Source organism: Lithobates pipiens, unplaced genomic scaffold, assembly GCF_037356315.1.
Source record: "Lithobates pipiens isolate NorthernLeopardFrog02 unplaced genomic scaffold, aLitPip1_a1.2 Scaffold_19, whole genome shotgun sequence".
NCBI lineage: Eukaryota > Metazoa > Chordata > Amphibia > Anura > Ranidae > Lithobates > Lithobates pipiens.
The window spans coordinates 10,122,992-10,147,304 of record NW_027507764.1 but is presented as its reverse complement, the minus strand read 5'-3'; the positions used below and the strand labels follow the sequence as shown (position 1 = coordinate 10,147,304).

Sequence of the window (24,313 nt, the reverse complement as noted above, 5' to 3'; positions counted from 1 at the left end):
GTCATTTGCTGTGTCCTAAATATTATTTGAATAAAGCATCGTTTTAGCATTGGAGTGCGGCCCTCCAGAGTTTTTTTATTATGCACATTAAGGCCATGGTCATCTTGGAGGTGTGTTTGGAGTGGTTATCATGTTGGAATACTGCCCTGCGGCCCAGTCTCTGAAGGGAGGGGATCATGCTTTGCTTCAGTATGTCACAGTACATGTTGGCATTCATGGTTCCCTCAATGATCTGTAGCTCCCCAGTGCCGGCAGCACTCATGCAGCCCCAGACCATGACACTCCCACCACCATGCCTGACTGTAGACAAGACACACTTGTCTTTGTCCTCCTCACCTGGTTGCCCCCACACACGCTTCTCACCATCTGACACCAAATACCTTTATCTTGGTCTCATCAGACCACAGGACATGGTTCCAGTAATCCATGTCCTTAGTCTGCTTGTCTTCAGCAAACTGTTTGTGGTCTTTCTTGTGCATCATCTTTAGAAGAGGCTTCCTTCTGGGATGACAGCCATACAGACCAATTTGATGCGGTGTGCGGCGTATGGTCTGAGCACTGACAGGCTGACCCCCACCCCCCCCCACCCCTACAACCTCTGCAGCAATGCTGGCAGCACTCATACGTCTATTTCCCAAAGACAACCTCTGGATATGACGCTGAGCACGTGACCTCAACTTCTTTGGCGGACCATGGCGAGGCCTGTTCTGAGTGGAACCTGTCCTGTTATACCGCTGTATGGTCTTGGCCACCGTGCTGCAGCTCAGTTTCAGGGTCTTGGAAATCTTCATATAGCCTAGACCATCTTTATGTAGAGCAACAATTCTTATCTTCAGATCCTCAGAGAGTTCTTTGCCATGAGGTGCCATGTTGTACTTCCAGTGACCAGTATGAGAGAGTGAGAGCGATAACACCAAATTTAACACACCTACTCCCCATTCACACCTGAGACCTTGTAACACTAACGAGTCACATGACACCCGGGGGAGGGAAAATGGCTAATTGGGTCCAATTTGGACATTTTCACTTAGGGGTATACTGACTTTTGTTGCCAGCGGTTTAGACATTAATGGCTGTGTGTTGAGTTATTTTGAGGGGACAGGAAATTTACACTGTTATACAAGCTGTACACTCACTACTTTACATTGTAGACAAGTGTCATTTCTTCAGTGTTGTCACATGAAAAGATAGAAGAAAAGATTTACAGAAATGTGAGGGGTGTACTTACTTTTGTGAGATACTGTAATAATTTAAATATATGCCTAAAATTAAAATAAAAAATGAATTCTTCCCAAACAATTTGCAATAGGGAAGCAGTTGATGCGTTTTTTGAGCGCCGAGGCGCGTTTCATTAGGCGGCCTGTTAGGTTACATTCGTTTTGAGCCCATGCATGCGCCATTTTTTTAGAACAGCATGCACAAAGCATTTTTGTAGTTGTGACTCTTTTCCTTAATTTGCAGATTATCGAGCAACTGGAACTGTCTTTCCCGTTACGGTAAGTCACTTGCCAACCCCTGTAATCAATCCATGGGGTGTGTGTGTGTGTGTAATAGTCTGCTGTGTGTTGGGGCATTGCAAGGGGGCATACAAGACCTAGGGCACTCTCAGGCCCCCCTCCCAGGGTAAAGTATTGTCATTAAAGACTTAGGGCACCCTCAGGCACCCTTCCAGGGATGAAAAATGGTCACAACGGACTCCGTGCACCCCCTCTCAGGGTGAAAAGTTGTCTTAAAAAACCCATGGCATCTTCAGGCACCCCTCCCAGGGTAGTAAGTTGCCAAAAAAAAACTCAGGACACCCTCAGGCATCCCTCCCAGGGTAAAGCATTGTCATAAAAGAATTAGGGCACCCCTCCAGGGATGACAAATGTTCACAAGAGACTCAGCGCACCCCTGCCAGGGTGAAAAGTTGTCTTACAAAACACATGGTACCCTCCTCAGGGTAAAGATTTGTCATAAAAGACGTAGGGGGCACCCCTTACAAGAATGAAATATGGTCACAAGAGACTCGGGGGAACCTCATACCCCTTGCAGGGGTAAAAGATTTCATAATAGACTCAAGACATCTTCTGACACCCCTCTAAGCCCCCGTACACACGGGTCGGACATTCCGACAACAAAATCCGTCAGATTTTTTTCCGACGGATTTCGTCCGAAAGTGGTGTTGCATACACACGGATGGACAAAGTTGTCGGAAAAAAAACGATCGTTCGGAACGTGATGACGTTTGTGCCTTGCAACAGAACTACGATCAGGCTAGTAGCCAATAGCTTTGGTGTCGTAATTTGATCTGAGCATGCGTGGCACTTTGTCCGATCGGAAATTCTCTACAAACGATCGGACAAAGTCCGATCGGATCATGTTGTCGGAAAATTTTATAGCCCAGCTGTAAAACTTTGTCGGTCGGATATTCCGACGGAAACAGTCCGATGGAGCCCACACGCGGTCGGATTATCCGACAACGCGGTCCGATCGGACCTTTTCCGTCGGAATATCCGACCGTGTGTACAAGGGCTTACAGTGAAAACTTGTCACAAGGCACATTGTCACAAAGGATTCAGGGCGCCCTCAGGAACCCATTTGCAGAGTGCAAAGTTGTTGTCACACAAGACCCATTGCACCCTCAGGCATGACTCCCGTGGTATAGAGGTGTCGTATACAAAACTTAGGGCACCCTCAGGTGCCCCTCCAGAGGTGAAAAGTGGGCACAAGAGACCCAAGGCACTCCACACCCCTCCCCAGGGTGGAATGTTTCAGAACAGACCCAAGGCATCTTCCAGCACCCCTCTAATGCCCCGTGCACACGATCGGATTTTCCGACGGGAAATGTTGGACGTGAGCTTGTTGGTAGAAAATCTGACCGTTTGTACGATCCGTCGGACAATTGTTGTCGGACTTCCCGCCAACACATGTTGAATGGCAGGTTCTCAAATTTTTCCGCCAACAAATGTTTGTTGTCGGATTTTCCGAGCGTGTGTACACAAGTCCGTCGGACAAAAGTCCAAAGTACAAAACGCGCATTGCTCGGAAGCAAGGACGAACCCGGAAGCAGACCGGTCTTGTAAACTCGCGTTCGTAATGGAGAATTAACATTTGTGACGTGGCAAATTATGAAATCTGGAAATGCAGCGCACAATTCTCTTCTTCTTTAACCACTTGAGACCCGCACTATAGCCGAATGACGGCTACAGCGCGGATCTCCTTTGCCGGGACTACGTCTATTGACGTCGTCCCGTGCACGAGCGGCCTGCGCGTCCCCTGAGGGGCGCGCTCTGTGATCGGCGAGTCTATGGGACTCGCCCGATCACTGATCCGAGCAAGGGGTCGATCCCGACCCCTTATCACGTGATCAGCTGTCAGCCAATGACAGCTGATCATGTGATACAACGGAGCCAGTAATCGGCTATTATTCCTCCTCGCGCTGACAGCACGAGGAGAAAAAAAAAGAGCCGATCACCGGCGGCCGTGATCGGGACATCAGTCCCGATCACGGCCAGCCCTGCCAGTGCCCACCTGCCCCCTGCCAGTGCCACCTCATTAAAAAATAAGTGCCCCATATCAGTGCCACCCAGCAGTGCCCACAGTGCCACCCAGCAGTGCCCACAGTGCCACCCAGCAGTGCCCACAATCTGCCTCAACAACGGTGCTACACCCCAGTGCCACATATCCGTGCCCATCAGTGTCATCTACCAGTGCCCATCAGTGCCCAGCAGTGCCACCTATCAGAGCCACCTATCAGTGCCACCTATCAGTGCCCATCAGTCCCATCTATCAGTGGTACCTATTAGTGCCACCCATCCATGCCACCCATCCGTGCCACCCTATCTGTGCCCATCTTTGCCCATCAGTGCCGCCTTATCTGTGCCTATTAGTGCCGCCTTAACTATGCCTATCAGTGCCCACCAGTGCAGCCTATCAGTGCCCACCAATGCAGCCTATCAGTGCCCACCAATGCAGCCTATCAGTGCCCACCAGTGCAGCCTATCAGTGCCCACCAGTGCAGCCTATCAGTGCCCACCAGTGCAGCCTATCAGTGCCCACCAGTGCAGCCTATCAGTGCCGCCTCATCAGCGCACTTCAATGAAGGAGAAAAATGACCTGTTTGCAAAATTTTATAACAAACTATTAAACATGATTTTTTTTTTTTTGCATCTTTTTTTGTTTGTTTAGCAAAAAATAAAACTCCGAGCTGTAATTAAATACCACCAAAAGAAAGCTCTATTTGTGGGAAAAAAAATGATAAAAATGTCATTTGGGTACAGTGTTGTATGACCGCGCAATTGTCATTCAAAGTGCATCAGCGCTGAAAGCTGAAAATTGGTCTGGGCAGGAGGGGGGTTTAAGTGCCCAGTAAGCAAGTGGTTAATGGGATAATAATGAAGCTGCTTTGCTGGTGATACCGATGGAGTTATTGCAAACAAAGTTTCAAAGGCTTTTTTTCTAGTGATATCAAGAATAATATTATTTTACTTTATTTATTTTATTTGGCAAGTTACCACAACACCATTATCCTGGAGTTTTTAAGATCAAAGATACAATTATGTTGGTGTCCCTTGTTAACGTTACATTGTATTTTATAAAATATAACTGCCGACTCCCAAACTGTCATTTGAAGTAAAACACACAGCCAAGTATTATTCTACACAATTTTTTTTATTGTGCATAAAAATAAAAAATAAAATTAGACATGCTATCTGCCAATAGAACTTAAAGCGGACCTCCACCCTGAAGTGGAAGTTCCGCTCATCTGATCCCTCCCCCCCTTCGGTGCCACAATCGGCACCTTCCAGGGGGGAGGGGGGTGCAGATACCTGGATAATCCAGGTATCTGCACCCACTTCCGGGACAGACCGCCGCAGATGCCCCGCCCAGCCCCCCCCCCCCATTGTGTTCTGGGAAGCACACAGTTCCCAGGACACAGCGGGGACCAGTACAGACACGCAGCGCGACTCCCGCATGCGCAGTAGGGAACCGGGCAGTGAAGCCGCAATGGTTCACTTCCCGATTCCCTGACAGAGGATGGCGGCGGGGGCGGCGGAGAGACGAGCGATCGCTCGTCATCTCTCGCCGACATCGCTGGACCCTGGGACAGGTAAGTGTCCATTTATTAAAAGTCAGCAGCTGCAATATTTGTAGCTGCTGGCTTTTAATATATTTTTTTAAAGGTGCAGAACCACTTTAACCAAAAAGTGCATTCTATTCAAACTAAAAAATAATGTCAAAGCAATAACTCCAAGGCCAATAATAAATAACACGTTATCTCCTCCGATTCCGCAACATGTCTGCTTGACGAACGGCCATTCAGAAACGAACTGAAAAGCGTTAAATAATAAACGCGAAAAGAAAAGCGCGAATCAACACTCGCCAAACTTCTACTAACACGGAATTAGCACAAGCAACCCAAAGGGTGGCGCTAAAGAGCTGAAAAACCACGTAGGGTACGTCACTACATTCGTAATTGTTGGCCAACATTTGTGTGACTGTGTGTATGCAAGACAAGTTTGAGCCAACGCCCTTCGGACAAAAGTCCGCGGTTGTGTTGGCCAACAATCCATTCGCGTGTTTACGGGGCATTAGAGTGAGAAGTTGTCACAAAAGCCTCAGGGCACAATTGGAAGGTGAAAAGTTGTCACAGAAGACTCAGGACACTCCTCCCAGGGTGACAAGTTGTCATAATAGACTCAGGGCACCCTTTGGGCACCTTCCAGGGTGAAAAGTTGTCACAGAGGCCTCAGGGCACCCTTCCAATGTGGAAAGTTGTCTCAAAAAGAATGAGGGCACAGTTGCATCCAACCCATCAATAATTTTGTAATTGTTGGCCAACATTTGTGTAGCCGTGTATATGCAAGACAAGTTTGAGCCAACGCCCTTTGGACAAAAGTCCACGGTTTTGTTGGCCAACAATCCGTTCGCGTATTTACGGGGCATTGGAGTGAAAAGTTGCCATAATATATTCAAGGCACCCGTCCAAAGTTAAAAAGTTGTCACAGGCGACTCAGGACACCCCTCCCAGGGTGACAAGTTGTCATAATAGACTCAGGGCACCCTTGGGACACCTTCCAAGGTGAAAACTTGTCACAAAAGACTTGGGGCACCCACGGGACCCCTTACATGGTGAAAAGTTGTTAAAGATAACTCAGAGCACCATTGAGTATCCCCCCCCAAGGTGAAAATGTAATATAATAGACCCAGGGCAGCCCTCCTAGGGTGAAAAATTGTCATAAAAAACTCAGATCACCGTCAGGCGCACCCCCTGACAAGGTGAAAGGTTTTCATACTAGATCCAGGAAAAAAAGTTCTTATAATAAAGCCTGGTCACCCTCCGGCACCCCCAATCTCCCAATGCTAGAGGCCGGACAGAACACCCGGAAATCTGGGGATCTGCTCTACAGAAGAAGGACAGTGCTTTGGCTTCTCTAGATGTAATCGCATAACACTTTGATCCATCCTATGAGATAACAGGTGCAAGCCCAAGATGAGGGGCCCATGCCTGATAATTTGGGCCCTGTGTCCCCCCCCAGGGGCATTGTCTCTGCTGTGTGTAGCTGATACGCTGGATATCTGTCCTGTGATACTTTTATCCTTTTGTTTGGGATGTTTCCTATTTCCTGCTGCAATTAGTGTGGAGTCAGCGAGGTTCAGACGGGTTCACAGAAAATCCCTATGTGCCTTATAATCAGCAATGGAAATATCGCCCACTGCAGGTGGAATGGAGTACTGCCTTTGGGTTGTAATCTTGCTTTGAGTTGTTTTTGTAGGTTTAACAGAAGAATTTTGTATAGAAAAGTAACAAATAATCAATTAGCCAATATTTGTCAGCAATTCGATGTTTCAATTCTAGCTTATAATTACTTAAAATGCATGTAGAGCCAACATTTGTTATTTCTTAATTTTGTATAGGACAGGGATATGCAATTAGCGGACCTCCAGCTGTTGCAGAACTACAATTCCCATGAGGCATAGCAAAACTCTAATGCCGCGTACACACGAGTGAATTGTCCGACGTACTTAGTCCGGCAAACAATCCGGCGGATAGTCCGGCGGACTTTCTACCGAACGGACTTGGCCACACACGGACACACAGACTTGGCCACACACGGACACACAGAAAGTCCGGCGTTTGCTAGCGCGATGACGTACAGCACGTACGACGGGACTAGAAAAAGGAAGTTCAATAGCCAGTAGCCAATAGCTTCCTTCTCGTAATTTGCTTCTGAGCATGCATCATTCTTAGTCCGCCGGACTAGCATACTCACGAACGTATTGTCCGCTGAAACCCAAGTCCGGCGGGAAGATTGGAGTGCAAAACTACTTTCTAAGTCCGCCGGACTTTACGCTGGAAAAGTCCGCTGGAGCCCACACACGATCGAATTGTCCGCTGAAATGCGTTTCGGCGGACTAAGTACGCCGGACAATTCGCTCGTGTGTACGCAGCATTAGAGCCACAAGCATGAAAGCCAGAGGCAGAGGCATGATGGGACTTGTAGTTTAGCAACAGCTGGAGGTCTGCTAATTGCATATCCCTGGTATAGAAGAACATAAAACCCCTACCTGTTTCCTCTTCACTTCGGGCCGGTTCACACTGGGGGCGATGCGAGGCGACACGACTTGCCTCGCCGCGACCTGCCGCGACCTCAGCGGCGACTTGCAAATGACTTCTGTATAGAAGTCAATGCAAGTCGCCCCGAGGTCGCCCAAAAGTAGTACAGGAACCTTTTTTCTAAGACGGAGCGACTCGAGTCGCTCCTCTTAGAACGGTTCCATTGTACAGAACGGGGGCGACTTGTCAGATCGCGGCACGGCAAGTCGTGTCGCCTCGTGTCGCCCCCTGTGTGAACCGGCCCTTCCTGTCCTGGAGACACAACAGGAAATCAGAACTAATGAGTTAACTCTTCCCCCCCCCCCTTCCCCCCTTAGATTTGGGGCAGCACAGTGGTGTAGTGGTTAGCACCTAGCAGTGAGAAGGGTCGCTGGTTCAAATCACAACCACGACACTACCTGCCTGGAGCTTGCATGTTCTCCCTGTGCCTGCGTGGGTTTCCTACGGGTACTCCGGTTTCCTCCCACACTCCAAAGACATGCAGGTAGGTTAATTGGCCTCTGTCCAAAATTGGCCCCAGTATATGAATGGGGACCTTGGATTGTGGGCTCCTTGAGGGTAGGGACCGATGTGAGTGTGCAATGTACAGGGATGGGGACAATTGTAGACACTCAGTCAGGTTGAACTGGATGGAATGGTGTCTTTATTCAACCTAACTAACTATGTAACTATGTAACTATATCTGTCACAAGAATTAGTGTCTCCATTGGAAGATTTCCCTACTATTCCTGTTCTGGGGATAACCCAAAATTTTGGATTTCCCATTAATTTCTCAGTGTTGACCAGGACATAACAAGAGGATGAGACTCTTCCGGTGGGGACAAAGGATCTTTTGAAATATAATTTATTCTGAAATAAAATGGAAACTGTGCTGCGAGAATTGCAATGGCGGTCATTGCTGACCTTCTCCTGCAAGGGCCCTCTAGGGAAGTCATATCTTCATGAGATGTGAGCAATGGCCTCTATACTTCCACACAGTTTCGTATGGACAGTTTGATGCAGGGTACATTTTCTAAGGAATGTTAATGGCCAAATATGGCTACTTTCTCAGCTGCCTAGGAACAGTTGATCTGACTCTCAGTTGACAGTCAGGTCTATGGTGTCCATTTAAGGACACCTCTCATTCATATATTAGTTCTGCTTCAGTCTTCCTTCTAATCCACCTCAATCCTTCCAGTATAAAAAAACACCTACCTCCTCCTTACCATAAGCCTTATATTTCAGGTCAGCCTCTCCCTTTTGAAGGGGAGGATGGGGATGTTATTGTTAGTAGGGATGGGAGACTGATGTAGGGTGGAGAGATGGCACAACACCATCAGCTGCCCTTTGTTTCCTACATAGGCATGCGCCTGCAGACCGTGACTCCTGCCACCCGTAGGGCAGAGCCATGGTTTGCTCTTATCCTGGGGACTGGCAGTGGCATATAAGCCGTCAAAGCATGTCGGGGCCATCCATTCAAGGTGGCCCTGATCAGATGGCCTCAGTTCTGTTTGAACAAAACATATTGGTATGACCCAGTGACTGGTCTCTAAGCCCAGTGTAAAGCAACTGCAGCAACTAGTCACCATGACAGGAAGAAGAGGAAAGGAAGAGCTTTCTTGGCTAACTTGGTGGGTGGCACAGTGGTGTAGTGGTTAGCACTCTTGCCTAGCAGTAAGAAGGGTCGCTGGTTCGGATCCCAACCACGACACTACCTGCCTGGAGTTTGCATGCTCTCCCGGTGTCTGCGTGGGTTTCCTCCAGTTTCCTCCCACAACCCAAAGACATGCAGGTAGGTTAATTGGCTTCTGTCCAAAAATTGTCCCTAGTATATGAATGGGGACCTTGGATTGTGGGATCCTTGAGGGTAGGGACAGATGTGAGTGTGCAATGTACAGGGATAGGGACAATTGTAGACACTCAGGTTGGACTGGTGTCTTTATTCAACCTTACTAACTATGAAACTTCTGTAGGTACATTTTCTGGAAGGGAGGACATTTGCTGGTGGCTTCAAACATTGATTAAGGCAGGCTTCCTCAAACATTTAACCTCAAAGGAGCCCATAACATTTTGAGATCTTTGGAAAACCCTGCTAAAATCAATTCTTTGTAGTCAGTGGGAAAAATACCCCTTACTTTGGTGGGCAGTAGGAAGAATGCAGGAACTATGGAACTATGCAGTCACCATCACATGTGAAGTCAACCATCCAGAGCTCAAGAAACCCTAAGCAACCCTGGGCTTCCATTGGAACTCTGGCAGCTCTAAGGTTTGTTTAAACCAAACTGTTTGAGTTGGTTGAACTGCAAATAGGAGTGTGGGGACAGTGCAAACTCCACTTGGAGCTGTTGGATTGACCTACTTTATGGCTTTTTAGGTGGATATTAAAAGGTATTAAAACCCCTATTTCGCTTACAATACACTTTCACAGCCTACAACCCAAGGAATCCCTGGGGTTCCCCAAACCCTGGCTGAAAACGGTTGGTTTAAGGGGTTGCAGTGAAAGCAGTTTGCAAAGGGCAGATGGTTTTAATCAGCCATTCTCAATCAGGGTTCCTCCTGAGGTTAAGGGTTCCTTGAGATGTGGCTGATCAGCCTCCTATCTTATGATTTTGGCAGAGGTCAGGGCCAACATCACTTTGTTCAGCCGCCGGCATGACCTCAACTATTTTTTGAATCTGTCTGTAAGGAGAGCAATCTTGTCAGGGACCCCCAATGTAAGGAACATTTTTCTCACTGATCACCAATGTAAGGAACATTCTTCTCACTGATCACCAATGTAAGGAACATTCTTCTCACTGATCACCAATGTAAGGAACATTCTTCTCACTGATCACCAATGTAAGGAACATTCTTCTCACTGATCACCAATGTAAGGAACATTCTTCTCACTGATCACCAATGTAAGGAGCATTCTTCTCACTGATCACCAATGTAAGGAGCATTCTTCTCACTGATCACCAATGTAAGGAACATTCTTCTCACTGATCACCAATGTAAGGAACATTCTTCTCACTGATCACCAATGTAAGGAACATTCTTCCCACTGATCACCAATGTAAGGAACATTCTTCCCACTGATCACCAATGTAAGGAACATTCTTCTCACTGATCACCAATGTAAGGAACATTCTTCCCACTGATCACCAATGTAAGGAGCATTCTTCTCACTGATCACCAATGTAAGGAACATTCTTCTCACTGATCACCAATGTAAGGAACATTCTTCTCACTGATCACCAATGTAAGGGACATTCTTCTCACTGATCACCAATGTAAGGAACATTCTTCTCACTGATCACCAATGTAAGGAGCATTCTTCTCACTGATCACCAATGTAAGGAACATTCTTCCCACTGATCACCAATGTAAGGAACATTCTTCCCACTGATCACCAATGTAAGGAACATTCTTCCCACTGATCACCAATGTAAGGAACATTCTTCTCACTGATCACCAATGTAAGGAACATTCTTCCCACTGATCACCAATGTAAGGAGCATTCTTCTCACTGATCACCAATGTAAGGAACATTCTTCCCACTGATCACCAATGTAAGGAACATTCTTCTCACTGATCACCAATGTAAGGAACATTCTTCCCACTGATCACCAATGTAAGGAACATTCTTCCCACTGATCACCAATGTAAGGGACATTCTTCTCACTGATCACCAATGTAAGGAACATTCTTCTCACTGATCACCAATGTAAGGAACATTCTTCCCACTGATCACCAATGTAAGGAACGTTCTTCTCACTGATCACCAATGTAAGGGACATTCTTCTCACTGATCACCAATGTAAGGAACATTCTTCTCACTGATCACCAATGTAAGGAACATTCTTCCCACTGATCACCAATGTAAGGAACGTTCTTCTCACTGATCACCAATGTAAGGAACATTCTTCTCACCGATCACCAATGTAAGGAACATTCTTCTCACTGATCACCAATGTAAGGAACATTCTTCTCACCGATCACCAATGTAAGGAACATTCTTCTCACTGATCACCAATGTAAGGAACATTCTTCCCACTGATCACCAATGTAAGGAACATTCTTCTCACTGATCACCAATGTACGGAACATTCTTCTCACCGATCACCAATGTAAGGAACATTCTTCTCACTGATCACCAATGTAAGGGACATTCTTCTCACTGATCACCAATGTAAGGAACATTCTTCCCACTGATCACCAATGTAAGGAACATTCTTCTCACTGATCACCAATGTAAGGAACATTCTTCTCACCGATCACCAATGTAAGGAACATTCTTCCCACTGATCACCAATGTAAGGAACATTCTTCTCACTGATCACCAATGTAAGGAACATTCTTCTCACTGATCACCAATGTAAGGAACATTCTTCTCACTGATCACCAATGTAAGGAACATTCTTCTCACTGATCACCAATGTAAGGAACATTCTTCTCACTGATCACCAATGTAAGGAACATTCTTCCCACTGATCACCAATGTAAGGAACATTCTTCCCACTGATCACCAATGTAAGGAACGTTCTTCTCACTGATCACCAATGTAAGGAACATTCTTCTCACTGATCACCAATGTAAGGAACATTCTTCCCACTGATCACCAATGTAAGGAACGTTCTTCTCACTGATCACCAATGTAAGGAACATTCTTCTCACTGATCACCAATGTAAGGAACATTCTTCTCACTGATCACCAATGTAAGGAACATTCTCCTCACTGATCACCAATGTAAGGAACATTCTTCCCACTGATCACCAATGTAAGGAACATTCTTCTCACTGATCACCAATGTAAGGGACATTCTTCTCACTGATCACCAATGTAAGGAACATTCTTCTCACTGATCACCAATGTAAGGAACATTCTTCTCACTGATCACCAATGTAAGGAACATTCTTCTCACTGATCACCAATGTACGGAACATTCTTCTCACTGATCACCAATGTAAGGAACATTCTTCTCACTGATCACCAATGTAAGGAACATTCTTCTCACTGATCACCAATGTAAGGGACATTCTTCTCACTGATCACCAATGTAAGGAACATTCTTCTCACTAATCACCAATGTAAGGAACATTCTTCTCACTGATCACTAATGTAAGGAACATTCTTCTCACTAATCACCAATGTAAGGGACATTCTTCTCACTGATCACCAATGTAAGGGACATTCTTCTCACTGATCACCAATGTAAGGGACATTCTTCTCACTGATCACCAATGTAAGGGACATTCTTCTCACTGATCACCAATGTAAGGGACATTCTTCTCACTGATCACCAATGTAAGGAACATTCTTCTCACTGATCACCAATGTAAGGAACATTCTTCCCACTGATCACCAATGTAAGGGACATTCTTCTCACTGATCACCAATGTAAGGGACATTCTTCTCACTGATCACCAATGTAAGGGACATTCTTCTCACTGATCACCAATGTAAGGGACATTCTTCTCACTGATCACCAATGTAAGGAACATTCTTCTCACTGATCACCAATGTAAGGAGCATTCTTCTCACTGATCACCAATGTAAGGAACATTCTTCTCACTGATCACCAATGTAAGGGACATTCTTCCCACTGATCACCAATGTTAAGGGCATTCTGACCCCAGATTAATTAACTGGAGCAAGGGTTCCCCAAGATCTGGAAGTTTTTTCAAAGTTTCCTTTGGAGCAAAAAGTTTAGGAAAGGCTGGTGTAAACATTGTGCTGTACAGGTGCTCTTGATGTTTTTAACATTAGAAAAGTGAGGCTCCCATTATCAGTAATTGGTTGTACAAGATGGGTTTTGAAATTTTGGGGTTGTTCTTACCATTGTTATATAACACCCGCTTTGTGTTTGATGGCAGGAATGTGGACCGGCCATCTCTGTGTCAAATCTCACTCTACGATTTCCAGCGCTTCCTCCAGTACGATCAGAAGGTGAGTGCGCGGGGGGGGGGGGGATGGGGGGGGGCAATACATCAGGATTCATATGTAAAGTGCCCGATTTGTAATTTTGGATAGAATGGAAAAGAGATCTAATTTCTTTTGTTGTCTGTGTCCCCGTTGGAGAGGTTTTCCCTCACTTCCGTCAATGTGGGCAACAAAGTAAGGGGAAAACCTCCCCACTGTGGTCACAGCTGTAAAAACCTAATGGGGCTCAAAAGTATAACATATGTGTCGGGTTTTTGAAATCATGGGTGTCATATGCAAAATGTCATATTTACAGTACCTGTAAAAAAAAAGTGCATTTTTTAAAGCCCTATGCCTCTTTTATTGCCAATAACTTTGGTTACAAAGTAATATATACAATGTTTTTTTTTTATTTTTTTATTTTTTTTACGTGACGAACTGGACTTTCTTTTGGAAATTATGTTTTGCAAAAAAAAAAAATTTAATTTCTAAGGACAAAAAGCATAAAGAAGTTGACCAGCGTTATTTAAAAAATAATAATAAAAAAGTAGTTATTTTTTTCTAGAATTTCTCCAGTTTAAAACGATACTACAATTATTAATTAATTATTACATGTATTATTATCAATTATTAATGGTACAAAGTATTGCAAAGTGCTTGCAAATGAAAAAAGTTATTTTTTTTTTCATTTCATATTTTATTTAAGAAAAAAAAAATATTAATGGTAAAAAAAAAAAAAAAAAAAAATCTGCAGAAAAATAATAGCTAAGGGTAGAAAGGAATTATTTAAAAGAGAAGCTTGGGAATTTTTCTATTTTTTTTTTTCTTCATTCATACATACCTGGATGCAGCATGGGTCCAATGCTGAATCTGTCCCCTGGCGCCTCTACACTGAATACCGAGCGATCGAACATCGCCGATCACTCGTATTGCTGACTCAGTCGCAGCCCTCTGCTTTTCTCCCTCCTTGCTCCCAGCTTGGAGCGCTGGGCTTCTCAATAAACATGTAATACTTACCAGGGCTGGATTAACGTAGGGGCTATTGGAGCTGCAGCTCCAGGCCCCTACCTTAATATATAGGCCCAGCCACCCAAAAAGGACATGGAAAGCAATGGGTCAATGGGAAGAGATCTCCCCTGACGGGCCCTGCATTCCACATGCACTGCCGGGGCAGGGTGGTGGGATTGATAATGGGCAATTCATGAGCAGTCCTAACAGAAGCCTGGGGCACGCCAATGCAGGGCTCTTACAGTCTGGGGCTTCCATAGTGTTAAGCCTGAGCAGCTGCACTCTTTCAGCACAGAGTGCACGCCAATGCCCTTACAGAAACTTGGCAAATCAAATGCCAGGCTTCCCTAGTGTTATGCCTGTGCGGCTGCGCACTTTTGAGTTTGGGCGCATGCCAGCACAGGCTCTTGGAAAGCAGAAGGGTGCCCAGTAAAAGGCCCACCAAAATCCTCAGCACCAACCACATGATGCTCTTAATCCGGCCCTGATACTTACCTGCTCTGTGCAGTGGATTTGCACAGAGCAGCCCAGATCCTCCCCTTCTGGGGTTCCTCACCGGCGCTCATGGGCCCCCCCCCTCCTGTTTAGTGCCCCCACAGCAAGCAGGTTTCTATGGGGGAACCCGAGCCGAGTCACAGCTCCCTGTGTCCATGCAGACACAGAGCTGTGGCCCGCCCCCGCCCCCTCTCTCTCTCCTGATTGGCAGACTGACTTTGACTGACAGCAGAGCCAATAGCACCATTGCTGTGTCACAGCCAATCAGGAGGGATAGTCTTGGACTGCCGAGACACTCGTGGACATCCCTCGACAGAGATGGGGCTCAGGCTGCTGCACACAGGTGGCTTTTTATCTTAAAGCGGAGGTTCACACAAAAATTGAACATGCACTTTTCAGAACCCCCCTCCGGTGTCATATTTGGCACCTTTCAGTGGGGAGGGGGTGCAGATACCTGTCAGGTATTTGCACCCACTTCCGGGCATAGATTCCTATGGGAGTCCACGCCCCTTCCCATCCCCCCGGGATGTCTGTTGGGACTCACACGGGTCCCAGGAGACAGCAGGGACCAGTTTGGATGCGCAGGGCGACTCGCGCATGCGCAGTAGGGAACCGGGAAGTGAAGCTGCAACGCTTCACTTCCTGATTCCCTCACCGAGAATGGCGGCGGTAGCTGCCGAGAGCCGAGCGATTGATCGGCTTCGGCTGCCGACATCGCTGGACCCTGGGACAGGTAAGTGTCCATTTATTAAAAGTCAGCAGCTGCAGTATTTGTAGCTGCTGGCTTTTTTTTTAGGTGGACCTCCTCTTTAATGCATAGAATGCATTAAAGTGGTTGTAAACCCTTACAAACCACTTTGACCTACAGGTAAGCCTAGATTAAGGCTTACCTGTAGGTCCAAGAAATATCTCCTAAACCTATATGGTTTAGGAGATATTTGCCCGAAAATGGGCACCGCTGTCTACGGCGCATGCGCCGTAGACAGCGGCGCGCAGGCGCACTAAACGCGGCAGTTTCAAGAATGGAGCTGCCGCATTTGTCGACTCCCGTGCGCATGCGCGGGAGTGACGTCATCGCGGCTTCGCCGAATGACAGCGGCGGAGCTGCGAGACGCGACTCCCGTGCGCATGCGCGGGAGTGACGTCATCGCGGCTTCGCCGCTGTCATTCGGCGGAACTGCGAGACGCCACCAGCAAGATGGATGCGGCGGACTACAGGGGACAGCGGCGACTTCGCTGGCTCCTGTGTCAGGTAAGTGACACATAATGCATAGTAGTCCATTATGCTTTACCTTTGCAGGGAAAAAAAGAGGAAGTAAATTCATCAGGGTTTACTTCCTCTTTAAGATTAAAAAAAAACTTCTGACTTTACAACTCCCTTATCTAAGGGGTAATGAGGGGTTCAATAAGAACACATTTTATTAAATAAAGATTAGTAACTTGTAAGGTTTCTTAAAGTGATATCATAAGCAGATCAAAGGTCACACCTACAAATCAGAGGTCATCTACATATGAATTTAATAGTAAATACAATGTAACCATATATTGTTACATTGCAATTACTCAATGATACTTGTAGACCAGGATTTCTTCATCAGAGTTCCATGGATCTCTAGGGTTCCTGAGGTTGCTAGGGTTTCCTCCAGAGGTTGCTAGGGGTTCCTCCTAAAGGTTGCCAGGGGTTCCCCCAGAGGTTGCTAGGGGTTCCTCCAGAGGTTGCTAGGGGTTCCCCCAGAGGTTTCTAGGGGCTCCCCCAGAGGTTGCTAGGGGTTCCTCCAAAGGTTGCTAGGGGTTCCTCCAGAGGTTGCTAGGGGTTCCTCCAGAGGTTTCTAGGGGTTCCTTTTGATGAGTAATTAATTTCTGCCTCTCAGATAAGTTCTCACTGACACCATTGATCTTTAACCTTCTCCCCACTGACCACACTAATGTATCATGAGAAGTAGATATAGTTTCATTATTATCAGGGGTTCCTCTGTGTGGAAAAGGTTAAGAAAATGTGATGAAGGTTAGTAATGCCGCGTACAGACGATCGGACTATCGGACAAACCGCCGGACTTTGAAGCGGAGGTCCGCCGGACTTTCCGAACAAGCGGACCTGCCCGCACACACGACCGGACTTTTCCGGCGGACTAGGTGCGGCGGACAAAGCGCAAGACTATGGCGGGAGTTAGAAAGAAGTGTTGACTCAAAATTGTCTGCTGGACTCGGCAGTCCGGCGGACAATCCGGTCGTCTGTCTGCTGGTCCGCTGGACTTTTGAAATGAATGGACTTGCCCACACACGGAGAAAAGTCCATTCATTTTGAACGCGGCTCCAGGTAGACGGGACTAGCGAAGGAAGTCAATGTCGCCGCCTCCATCGGCGAGATTGACACCCCGCTGGCCCCGTCACCTGGTATGGACTTAAAGGTGAAGCCCTACGCCGAAAAAAAAACAGCGTGAGGGTCCCCCCCAAAGTCCATATCAGACCCTTATCCGAGCATGCAGCCTGGGTGGTCAGGAAAGGGGGTGGGGATGAGCGAGCGCCCCCCCCCTTCTGAGCTGTACCAGGCCGCCTTCCCTCAACATGGAGGGTGCTTTGGGGAAGGGGGGCCCTGCGACCCCCCCCCCCCACCCCAAAGCACCTTGTCCCCATGATGATGAGGACAAGGGACTCTTCACGACAACCCTGGCCTTTGGTTATCGGGGTCTGCGAACGGGGGGCTTATCGGAATCCGGGAGCCCCCTTTAATAAGGGGGTCCCCAGATACCGGCCCCCCACCCTATGTGAATGAGTATTGGGGTACCATGTACCCCTACCCATTCACCTGGTGAAAAAAAGTGTAAAGAAAAAAACACAATGCATAATTCATTGCACAGCTCCGGTGGTCTTCCGTCTTGGGGGGGTCTTCTCGACGGACTCCTCCGCTATCTTCTGCTAGGTCTTTTACTAGCGGAGGAACCCGGCTTTCTTCTTCGTCGCCGCCGCCGTCCGGGGGTCTTCTTCCGATTTCGGGGGTCTTGTCCCCCTCTTCGGTTCTTCTTGCCGGGCCACCGCTATCTTCTTATAGCTCTTTTACTAGCGGTGGCCCGGTCTTCTTCGCCGCCGCCTCTTCTTCCGACTTCGGGGGTCTTGTCCCCCTCTTCGGTTCTTCTTGCCAGGCCTCCGCTTTCTTCTTCCAGCTCTTTTACTAGCGGTGGCCCGGTCTTCTGTCATCGTCGCCGCCTTCTCTTCTTAGTCCTTGAGATGTTGACTCGACACTCTCTCTGGTCGCAATGACAGGGAAGCTTTGTGCGGCGACTTATATAGGGACAAGGGCAGGGTCACCGGGTGATGTCACATGGTGACCCCACCCCCTTATGATGTCACAGTCCCAGCATCCTCCGGGACTGTGACATCATAAGGGGGCAGGGTAAAGGAGAAGAAGAGAAGGCGGCGGCAACAGAAGACCGGGCCACCACTAGTAAAAGAGCTGGAAGAAGAAAGAGGAGGCCCGGCAAGAAGAACCAAAGAGGGGGACAAGACCCCGGAAGAGGGGGACAAGACCCCCGAAGAGGGGGACAAGACCCCCGAAGTCGGAAGAAGACCCCCAGATGGCGGCGGCGATGAAGATGAAAGACGTGCTCCTCCGTTAGTAAAAGAGCTAGCAGAAGATACTGGAGGAGTCCAGCAAGAAGACCCTCCAAGACAGAAGACCACCGGAGCTGTGCAATAAATTATTTTAAAAACGTGTTGTGTTTTTTCTCAGGAGGGGGGCCGCTCGCTCGTCCCCACCCACTTTCCTGCCCGGCCGGGCTTCGTGTTCGTATAAGGGTCTGATATGGACTTTGGGGGGACCCCCACGCTGTTTTTTTTCGGCGTAGGGCTTCCCCTTTAAGTTCATACCAGGTGACGGGGCCAGCGAGGTGTCAATCTCGCCGATGGAGGCGGCGACATTGACCTCCTTCGCTAGTCCCGTCTACCTGGAGCCGTGTTCAAAATGAACGGACTTTCCTCCGTGTGCGGGCAAGTCCGTTCATTTCAAAAGTCCGGCGGACTAGCACACAGACGGCCGGATTGTCCAGCGTACTGCCGAGTCCGGCGGACAATTTTGAGTCAAAACTTCTTTCTACGTCCGCCGGACTTTTGGAAAGAAAAAGTCAGCCGGAGCCCACACACGGGCGCATTGTCTGGCGGACTCTGGTCCGCCGGATAGTCCGATCGTGTGTGCGCGGCATAAGAGGTTTTAACACAGGAGCAGATGCATTTTTAAAAATCTGCTGCTGCTGTGTGATTCAATCACAGGCTGTCATTACACGAAAATTATGTTTCTTTTACAAAGCAAGGCAAAGTGATTCACAAGAAAAAAAGCCAGTTTTTTTGGGCGGTGTTTTTTTATTTTTTTATTTTGTGCTTTTATTTTAAATGTGTCATGAAAAAACATGAAAAAGAAAGAAAATGAATGAAGACGAGGAAAAAGAAAAAAAATATATTATTGGTTTAATAGTAAGTCAGCAGCTACAATTACTGCAGCTGCTGACTTTTAAAATAAGGACACTTACCTATCCCAGGGTCCAGTGATGTCGGCACCCGAGTCCGAACCGTCCCTCGGTCCTCGGATGCTGCCCCCGCCATCTTCGGTAAGGGAATCAGAAAATGACGCTTTTGCGGCTTCACTTCCCGGTTCCCTACTGCGCATGCGCAAGTCGCGCTACTCAATCCAAATAGTCCCTGCTGCTTCTGGGACCCGTGTGTCCCAGCAGAGAGCGCAGGGGGACGGGAAGAGCTGTAGACCCCCGTGGGAGTCTATGCCTGGAAGTGGGTGCAAATACTTGTCTTAGACAGGTATCTGCACCCCCCCCCCCTGAAAGGTGCCAAATGTTACACCGGAGGGGGGGGAGGGTTCCAAAAAGCGGAAGTTCAATTTCTGTGTGGACCTCCGCTTTAACTTGCAAGTTTGCTTAAAACTGACATCATATTTATATTAAAGAGGGGGTTGTAAATCCTATGCATTAAGGGGAAAAAACACCTGGCAGTCACTGCCCCCCAACCCCCCCCCCCCCCCCCCGTTTTACTTACCTGACCCCCGAATTTCCATCAGGCCGTCCCTCTCTCAACGGGTTCTCACCTCTTGATTGCATAGATTGATAGCAGTGCAGCCATTGGCTACCACTGCTTTCAATCAAATCAAATGATGCGGGTGCTGGGGGGTGGGGCCGAGTCCTACATTCGGCCTCTATGGATGCCAAATGCTGGACTCGGGAGCGCGCCTGCAAGGTAACGTCCTTGGGAGAGCGCTTCTCCTAGTTAGTTCTCTGATGTGGGGAGGAGCCACGAGAGGGGACCCCAAAAGAGGATGTTCGGGGGCCACGAGCTGCACAGTGGAGGTAAGTATGACGTGTTTGTTATTTAAAAAAAAAAAAAAAAAAAAACGATCCTTTAGTATCACTTTATAAAGGTCATCCTCTGATCTCTTGCCATTGAACAAGAGTAATTACAATGTAACAACAATAACGTTGCTACATTGTAACTCTCACTGACACTGCAGGTTCTGCATGGTGTGAATGGAGCTTAAAGCGGGACTCCGCGTTTTTTTTTTAAAAGCCAGCAGCTACAAATACTGCAGCTGCCGACTTTTAAAATAGTGACACCTACCTGTCCAGCGCGCCTGCAATGTCGGCACCCGAAGCCGATCTCTAGGTCATCTCTCGGGTCCTGCCGCCGCCATCTTGGGAATGGGAATCAGGAAATTGAGCCTTTCGGCTTCATTTCCCGGTTCCCTACTGCGCATGCGCGAATCGCGCTGCGCAATAAGGACGCTCCCCGCTGCCTCTGGGATCTGTGTGTTTCCCAGCAGGCAGCGGGGCACTTGCGGGAAGGGGCGGGCACTTGCGGAAAGGGGCGTAAGTTACGCCCCTTTCCGCAGAGAGCTATCCCGGAAGTGGGTGCAGTTACCTGGATTATCCAGGTAACTGCACCCCCCTCCCCCCTGAAAGGTGCCGATTGTGGCACCGGAGGGGGGGAGGGTTCCGATGAATGGAAGGTCCACTTTAGGGTGGACCTCCGCTTTAAAGCGGAACTTCAGTCATTTTTTTAATCTTTCCATCTATTAAATCTTCTGCCCTTGTTGTTGTTGTTTTAACTTTGGATAGTAAAACATTTTTTTTCTGCCAGTAAATCCCTTATATAGCCCACTTCCTGTTTCTTGTCTGGTCACTAGCCTTATGACATCATACACAGCTCTCTCTCGTCAGAGTTTGCCAGGAAGGGAGGGAGGGAGGGAGGGAGGGGGGATGAGTCAAAAGAGGTCCAATGAGAGCTGCAGAGCTGGAGGCGTGCCCCTATGTGTGAAAATCCAGGAAGTGAACAGGCAGCAGCCTCAGCTGCCCACAGTTAAAATGGCTGCAGCCAGACTCAGTGGAGGGAGATTTCTGCAGCATATTTGGCAAGTACAGAATCCCAGTATATATGAATTAATATGCAAAGAGGTTGGAGGGAAGCTTCAGAATGACCAAGGTGTTTTTATTACAGATTATGTGAGTAGACTGCAGTTCCTTGTTAAGGTTCACTACAGCCTATATGAAAGGATTGGGGGGGGGGGGGGGGTGGATTCTGACCTCTGACCTGCAGCAGTAGCGCAGTACAAGCAGGGGGTGTCCTATCGTTCCACCTTGAGGAATGACTCCCTCGGCCTCTTTCTCTGTTGCAGGAAGCCTGGGCAAGTGACCTTCGTAAAGTGAGAGATTATCTATGCAGTTATCTCCGAGACACAGACAGCGAGATGTCCGAGCCGGTGCTGCAGCTGGACGAGGTGAGAGACGAGTAGACATGTGCAAAAGGAAAAAATTTGTTTAGTTTCGTTTCGTTTTAACTCATTAATTCATTAATTTCATTTAGTTATATTTGTTAACTTCCTTAAATTCGTTTTCGGATTTCGTTTAGTTTTCTACCGAATTCGAAAAATCGGCCACATTCGAAAATATTTCAACCAAATTCGAAAATATTTCTACCGGATTCGAAATGATTTCAACATGATTCGACATTATTTCAACCACATTCGAAAATATTTTGTGACCCGACTTTAGGGCCCCAAAATTGGGTCGCAAAATGTCATTCTCTGCTCTAATAACTAATAACATTTTGCGACCCGATTTTGGGGCCACATATCTCGGGGTCACGTATAGCTAGAAACCCCAAATTTGGTATGCAAACACAATAATACTAGCACTACAACATATCCAAATTTGAAGTGTCTAGCAATAAGCGTATATTGATTGGTTTTCGCGAAAGTTATAGGGTCTATAAAATAGGGGATAGATTTATGGCATTTTTTTTTTTTTACTAGTAACGGCGGCGATCTGCGATTTTTTAGCGGGACTGCGACATTGCCGGGCGGACAGATCACTTTTGACACTTTTTTTTGGGAACCAGTGACATTTATACAGTGATCAGAGCTAAAAAAAAAATAGCCGCAGATTACCGTATAAATGTCACTGATAGGGAAGGGGATAACACTAGGGGGGGCGATCAAGGGGTTAAATGTGTTCCCTGGGGGGGCGATCAAGGGGTTAAATGTGTTCCCGGGGGGGGGTGTGTTTCTAACTGTGGTGGGGGGGCTGACTGAAGGAGGAGAGAGATCACTGTTGCTGATCACTAGGAACAGCAGATCTCTCTCTCCTCCCCTGTCAGAGCGGGGATCTTTACATTGGCAGATCCCCGTTCTGGCTCTCCGAGGAGTGATCGCGGGTGGCTGGTGGACATCGCAGCCACTGGCCACCCGCATTGGCTCCGGTGTCACGCCGTAGACACGCGCTCCCCCTCCTATCGCTCTTAAAGCGCCCAATGCACACCTACGGGGATTCGCCGCGCCAACCTGCTGCAGTATAATGATGGCGGGCGGTCGGCAAGCAGGTTCACTTTGCATTTTGGCTCACAAGAAAAATTGCATCGCATGCAAAAATGGGAATCTGAATGTAATGTATCCCTCTCTACTGAAGAAGGGACTATCTGTATCCTAAACCTTCGTAAATGTACTGGATCATATACAGCAAGAGAAACCGCTACTAAACTCTTTACCAGATGGTATTTTACACCCACTAAATTGCACGCCATTTTCCCATCTGTTCCATCAATATGTTTCAGAGGTGGCCCATCCCTTGGATCCTTTTCTCATTTTTCTCTGGGAATGTGATAACATTTCACACATGTGGAGACAATTAGGACATTTTGCCTCAACTATTTCCAGTTCTCGTATTAATCTCACCGTAAATAATTGTCTACCATTCACTACCATCCCAGAGATCTCCATCTATGAGACTTATCCACATGATAAGTGTAGCCATTCACTGGTTAATTGCTTTTCACTGGAAATCCGGTACGGCGGCCCCCTTAATGGCTCTAGCAGGCGCGCGCTTAACCGGAACCGATGCACGCCGGCTAACCCGGATCGCTCCTGAGAAAGCCAGAACGGGGATCTGCCAATGTAAACCAATAGATCCCCGTTCTGACAGGCGAGTAGAGAGAGATCTGCTGTTCGTAGTGATCAGGAACAGCGATCTCTCTCCTCCTCCAGTCACTACACTCCCCCCACAGTTAGAAAAACACACGAGGGAACATATTTAACCCCTGGTGGTGACTCATGTCTCTCTGGTTATGTGTTCTTCCCTTGGTGGTGACCCATGTCTCTCTGGCTGTGCGTTCTTCTCTTGGTGGTGACCTGTGTCTCTCTGGTTGTGTGCTGTTCCCCCCTGGTGATGGCTCATGTCTCTCTGGTTAGGTGCTGTTCCCCTGGTGGTGACCCGTACCCCTCTGGTGCAGTGCCCCCTGGTGGTGATCCATGTCGCTCTGGTTGTGTGCTGTTCCCCCTTGTGGTGACCAATCTCTCTATGGTTGTGTGCTGTTCCCCCTGGTGGTGACCCATGTCTCTCTGGTTGTGTGCTGTTCCCCCTGGTGGTGACCCGTGTCTGTCTGGTTGGGGGTGCAGTGCCCCCCAATGGTGACCCATGTCTCTCTGGTTGGAGGCAGCAGCCCCTGTTGGTGACCCATGTCTCTCCGCTTGGGTGCAGCAGCCCCTGGTGGTGACCAATGTCTCTCTAGTTGGGGGCAGCAGCCCCTGGTGGTGTCCCATGTCTCTCTGGTTGGGTGCAGTGCCCCTCAATGGTGATCCATGTCTCTCTGGTTGGGTGCAGCAGCCCCTGGTGGTGACCCATGTCTCACTGGTTGGGTGCAGTGCCCCACAATGGTGACCCATGTCTCTCTAGTTGGGTACAGTGCACCCCAATGGTGAGCCATGTCTTTCTGTTTGGGTGCTGTGCCCCCTGGTGGTGACCCATGTCTCTCTGGTTGGGTGCAGTGCCCCCTGGTGGTGACCC

At 47.8% G+C, this 24,313-nt stretch overlaps 1 protein-coding gene across 3 annotated transcripts in view; it reads left to right on the top strand.

Moving 5' to 3' along the window:
• The window catches only part of LOC143995805 (1-phosphatidylinositol 4,5-bisphosphate phosphodiesterase gamma-1-like), a 232,094-nt gene that overhangs the window by 104,682 nt on the left and 103,099 nt on the right, over positions 1-24,313 (top strand). For all 3 annotated transcript variants that reach the window (XR_013277479.1, XM_077490518.1, XM_077490519.1), the window contains exons 8-10: positions 1,462-1,496; positions 13,436-13,508; positions 21,652-21,753. Coding sequence is in view for 2 of the 3 variants with exons in the window: in XM_077490518.1 (XP_077346644.1) it covers positions 1,462-1,496; positions 13,436-13,508; positions 21,652-21,753 (210 nt within the window). In the remaining variant the exon portion in view is untranslated. The remainder of the gene's footprint in view (positions 1-1,461; positions 1,497-13,435; positions 13,509-21,651; positions 21,754-24,313) is intronic.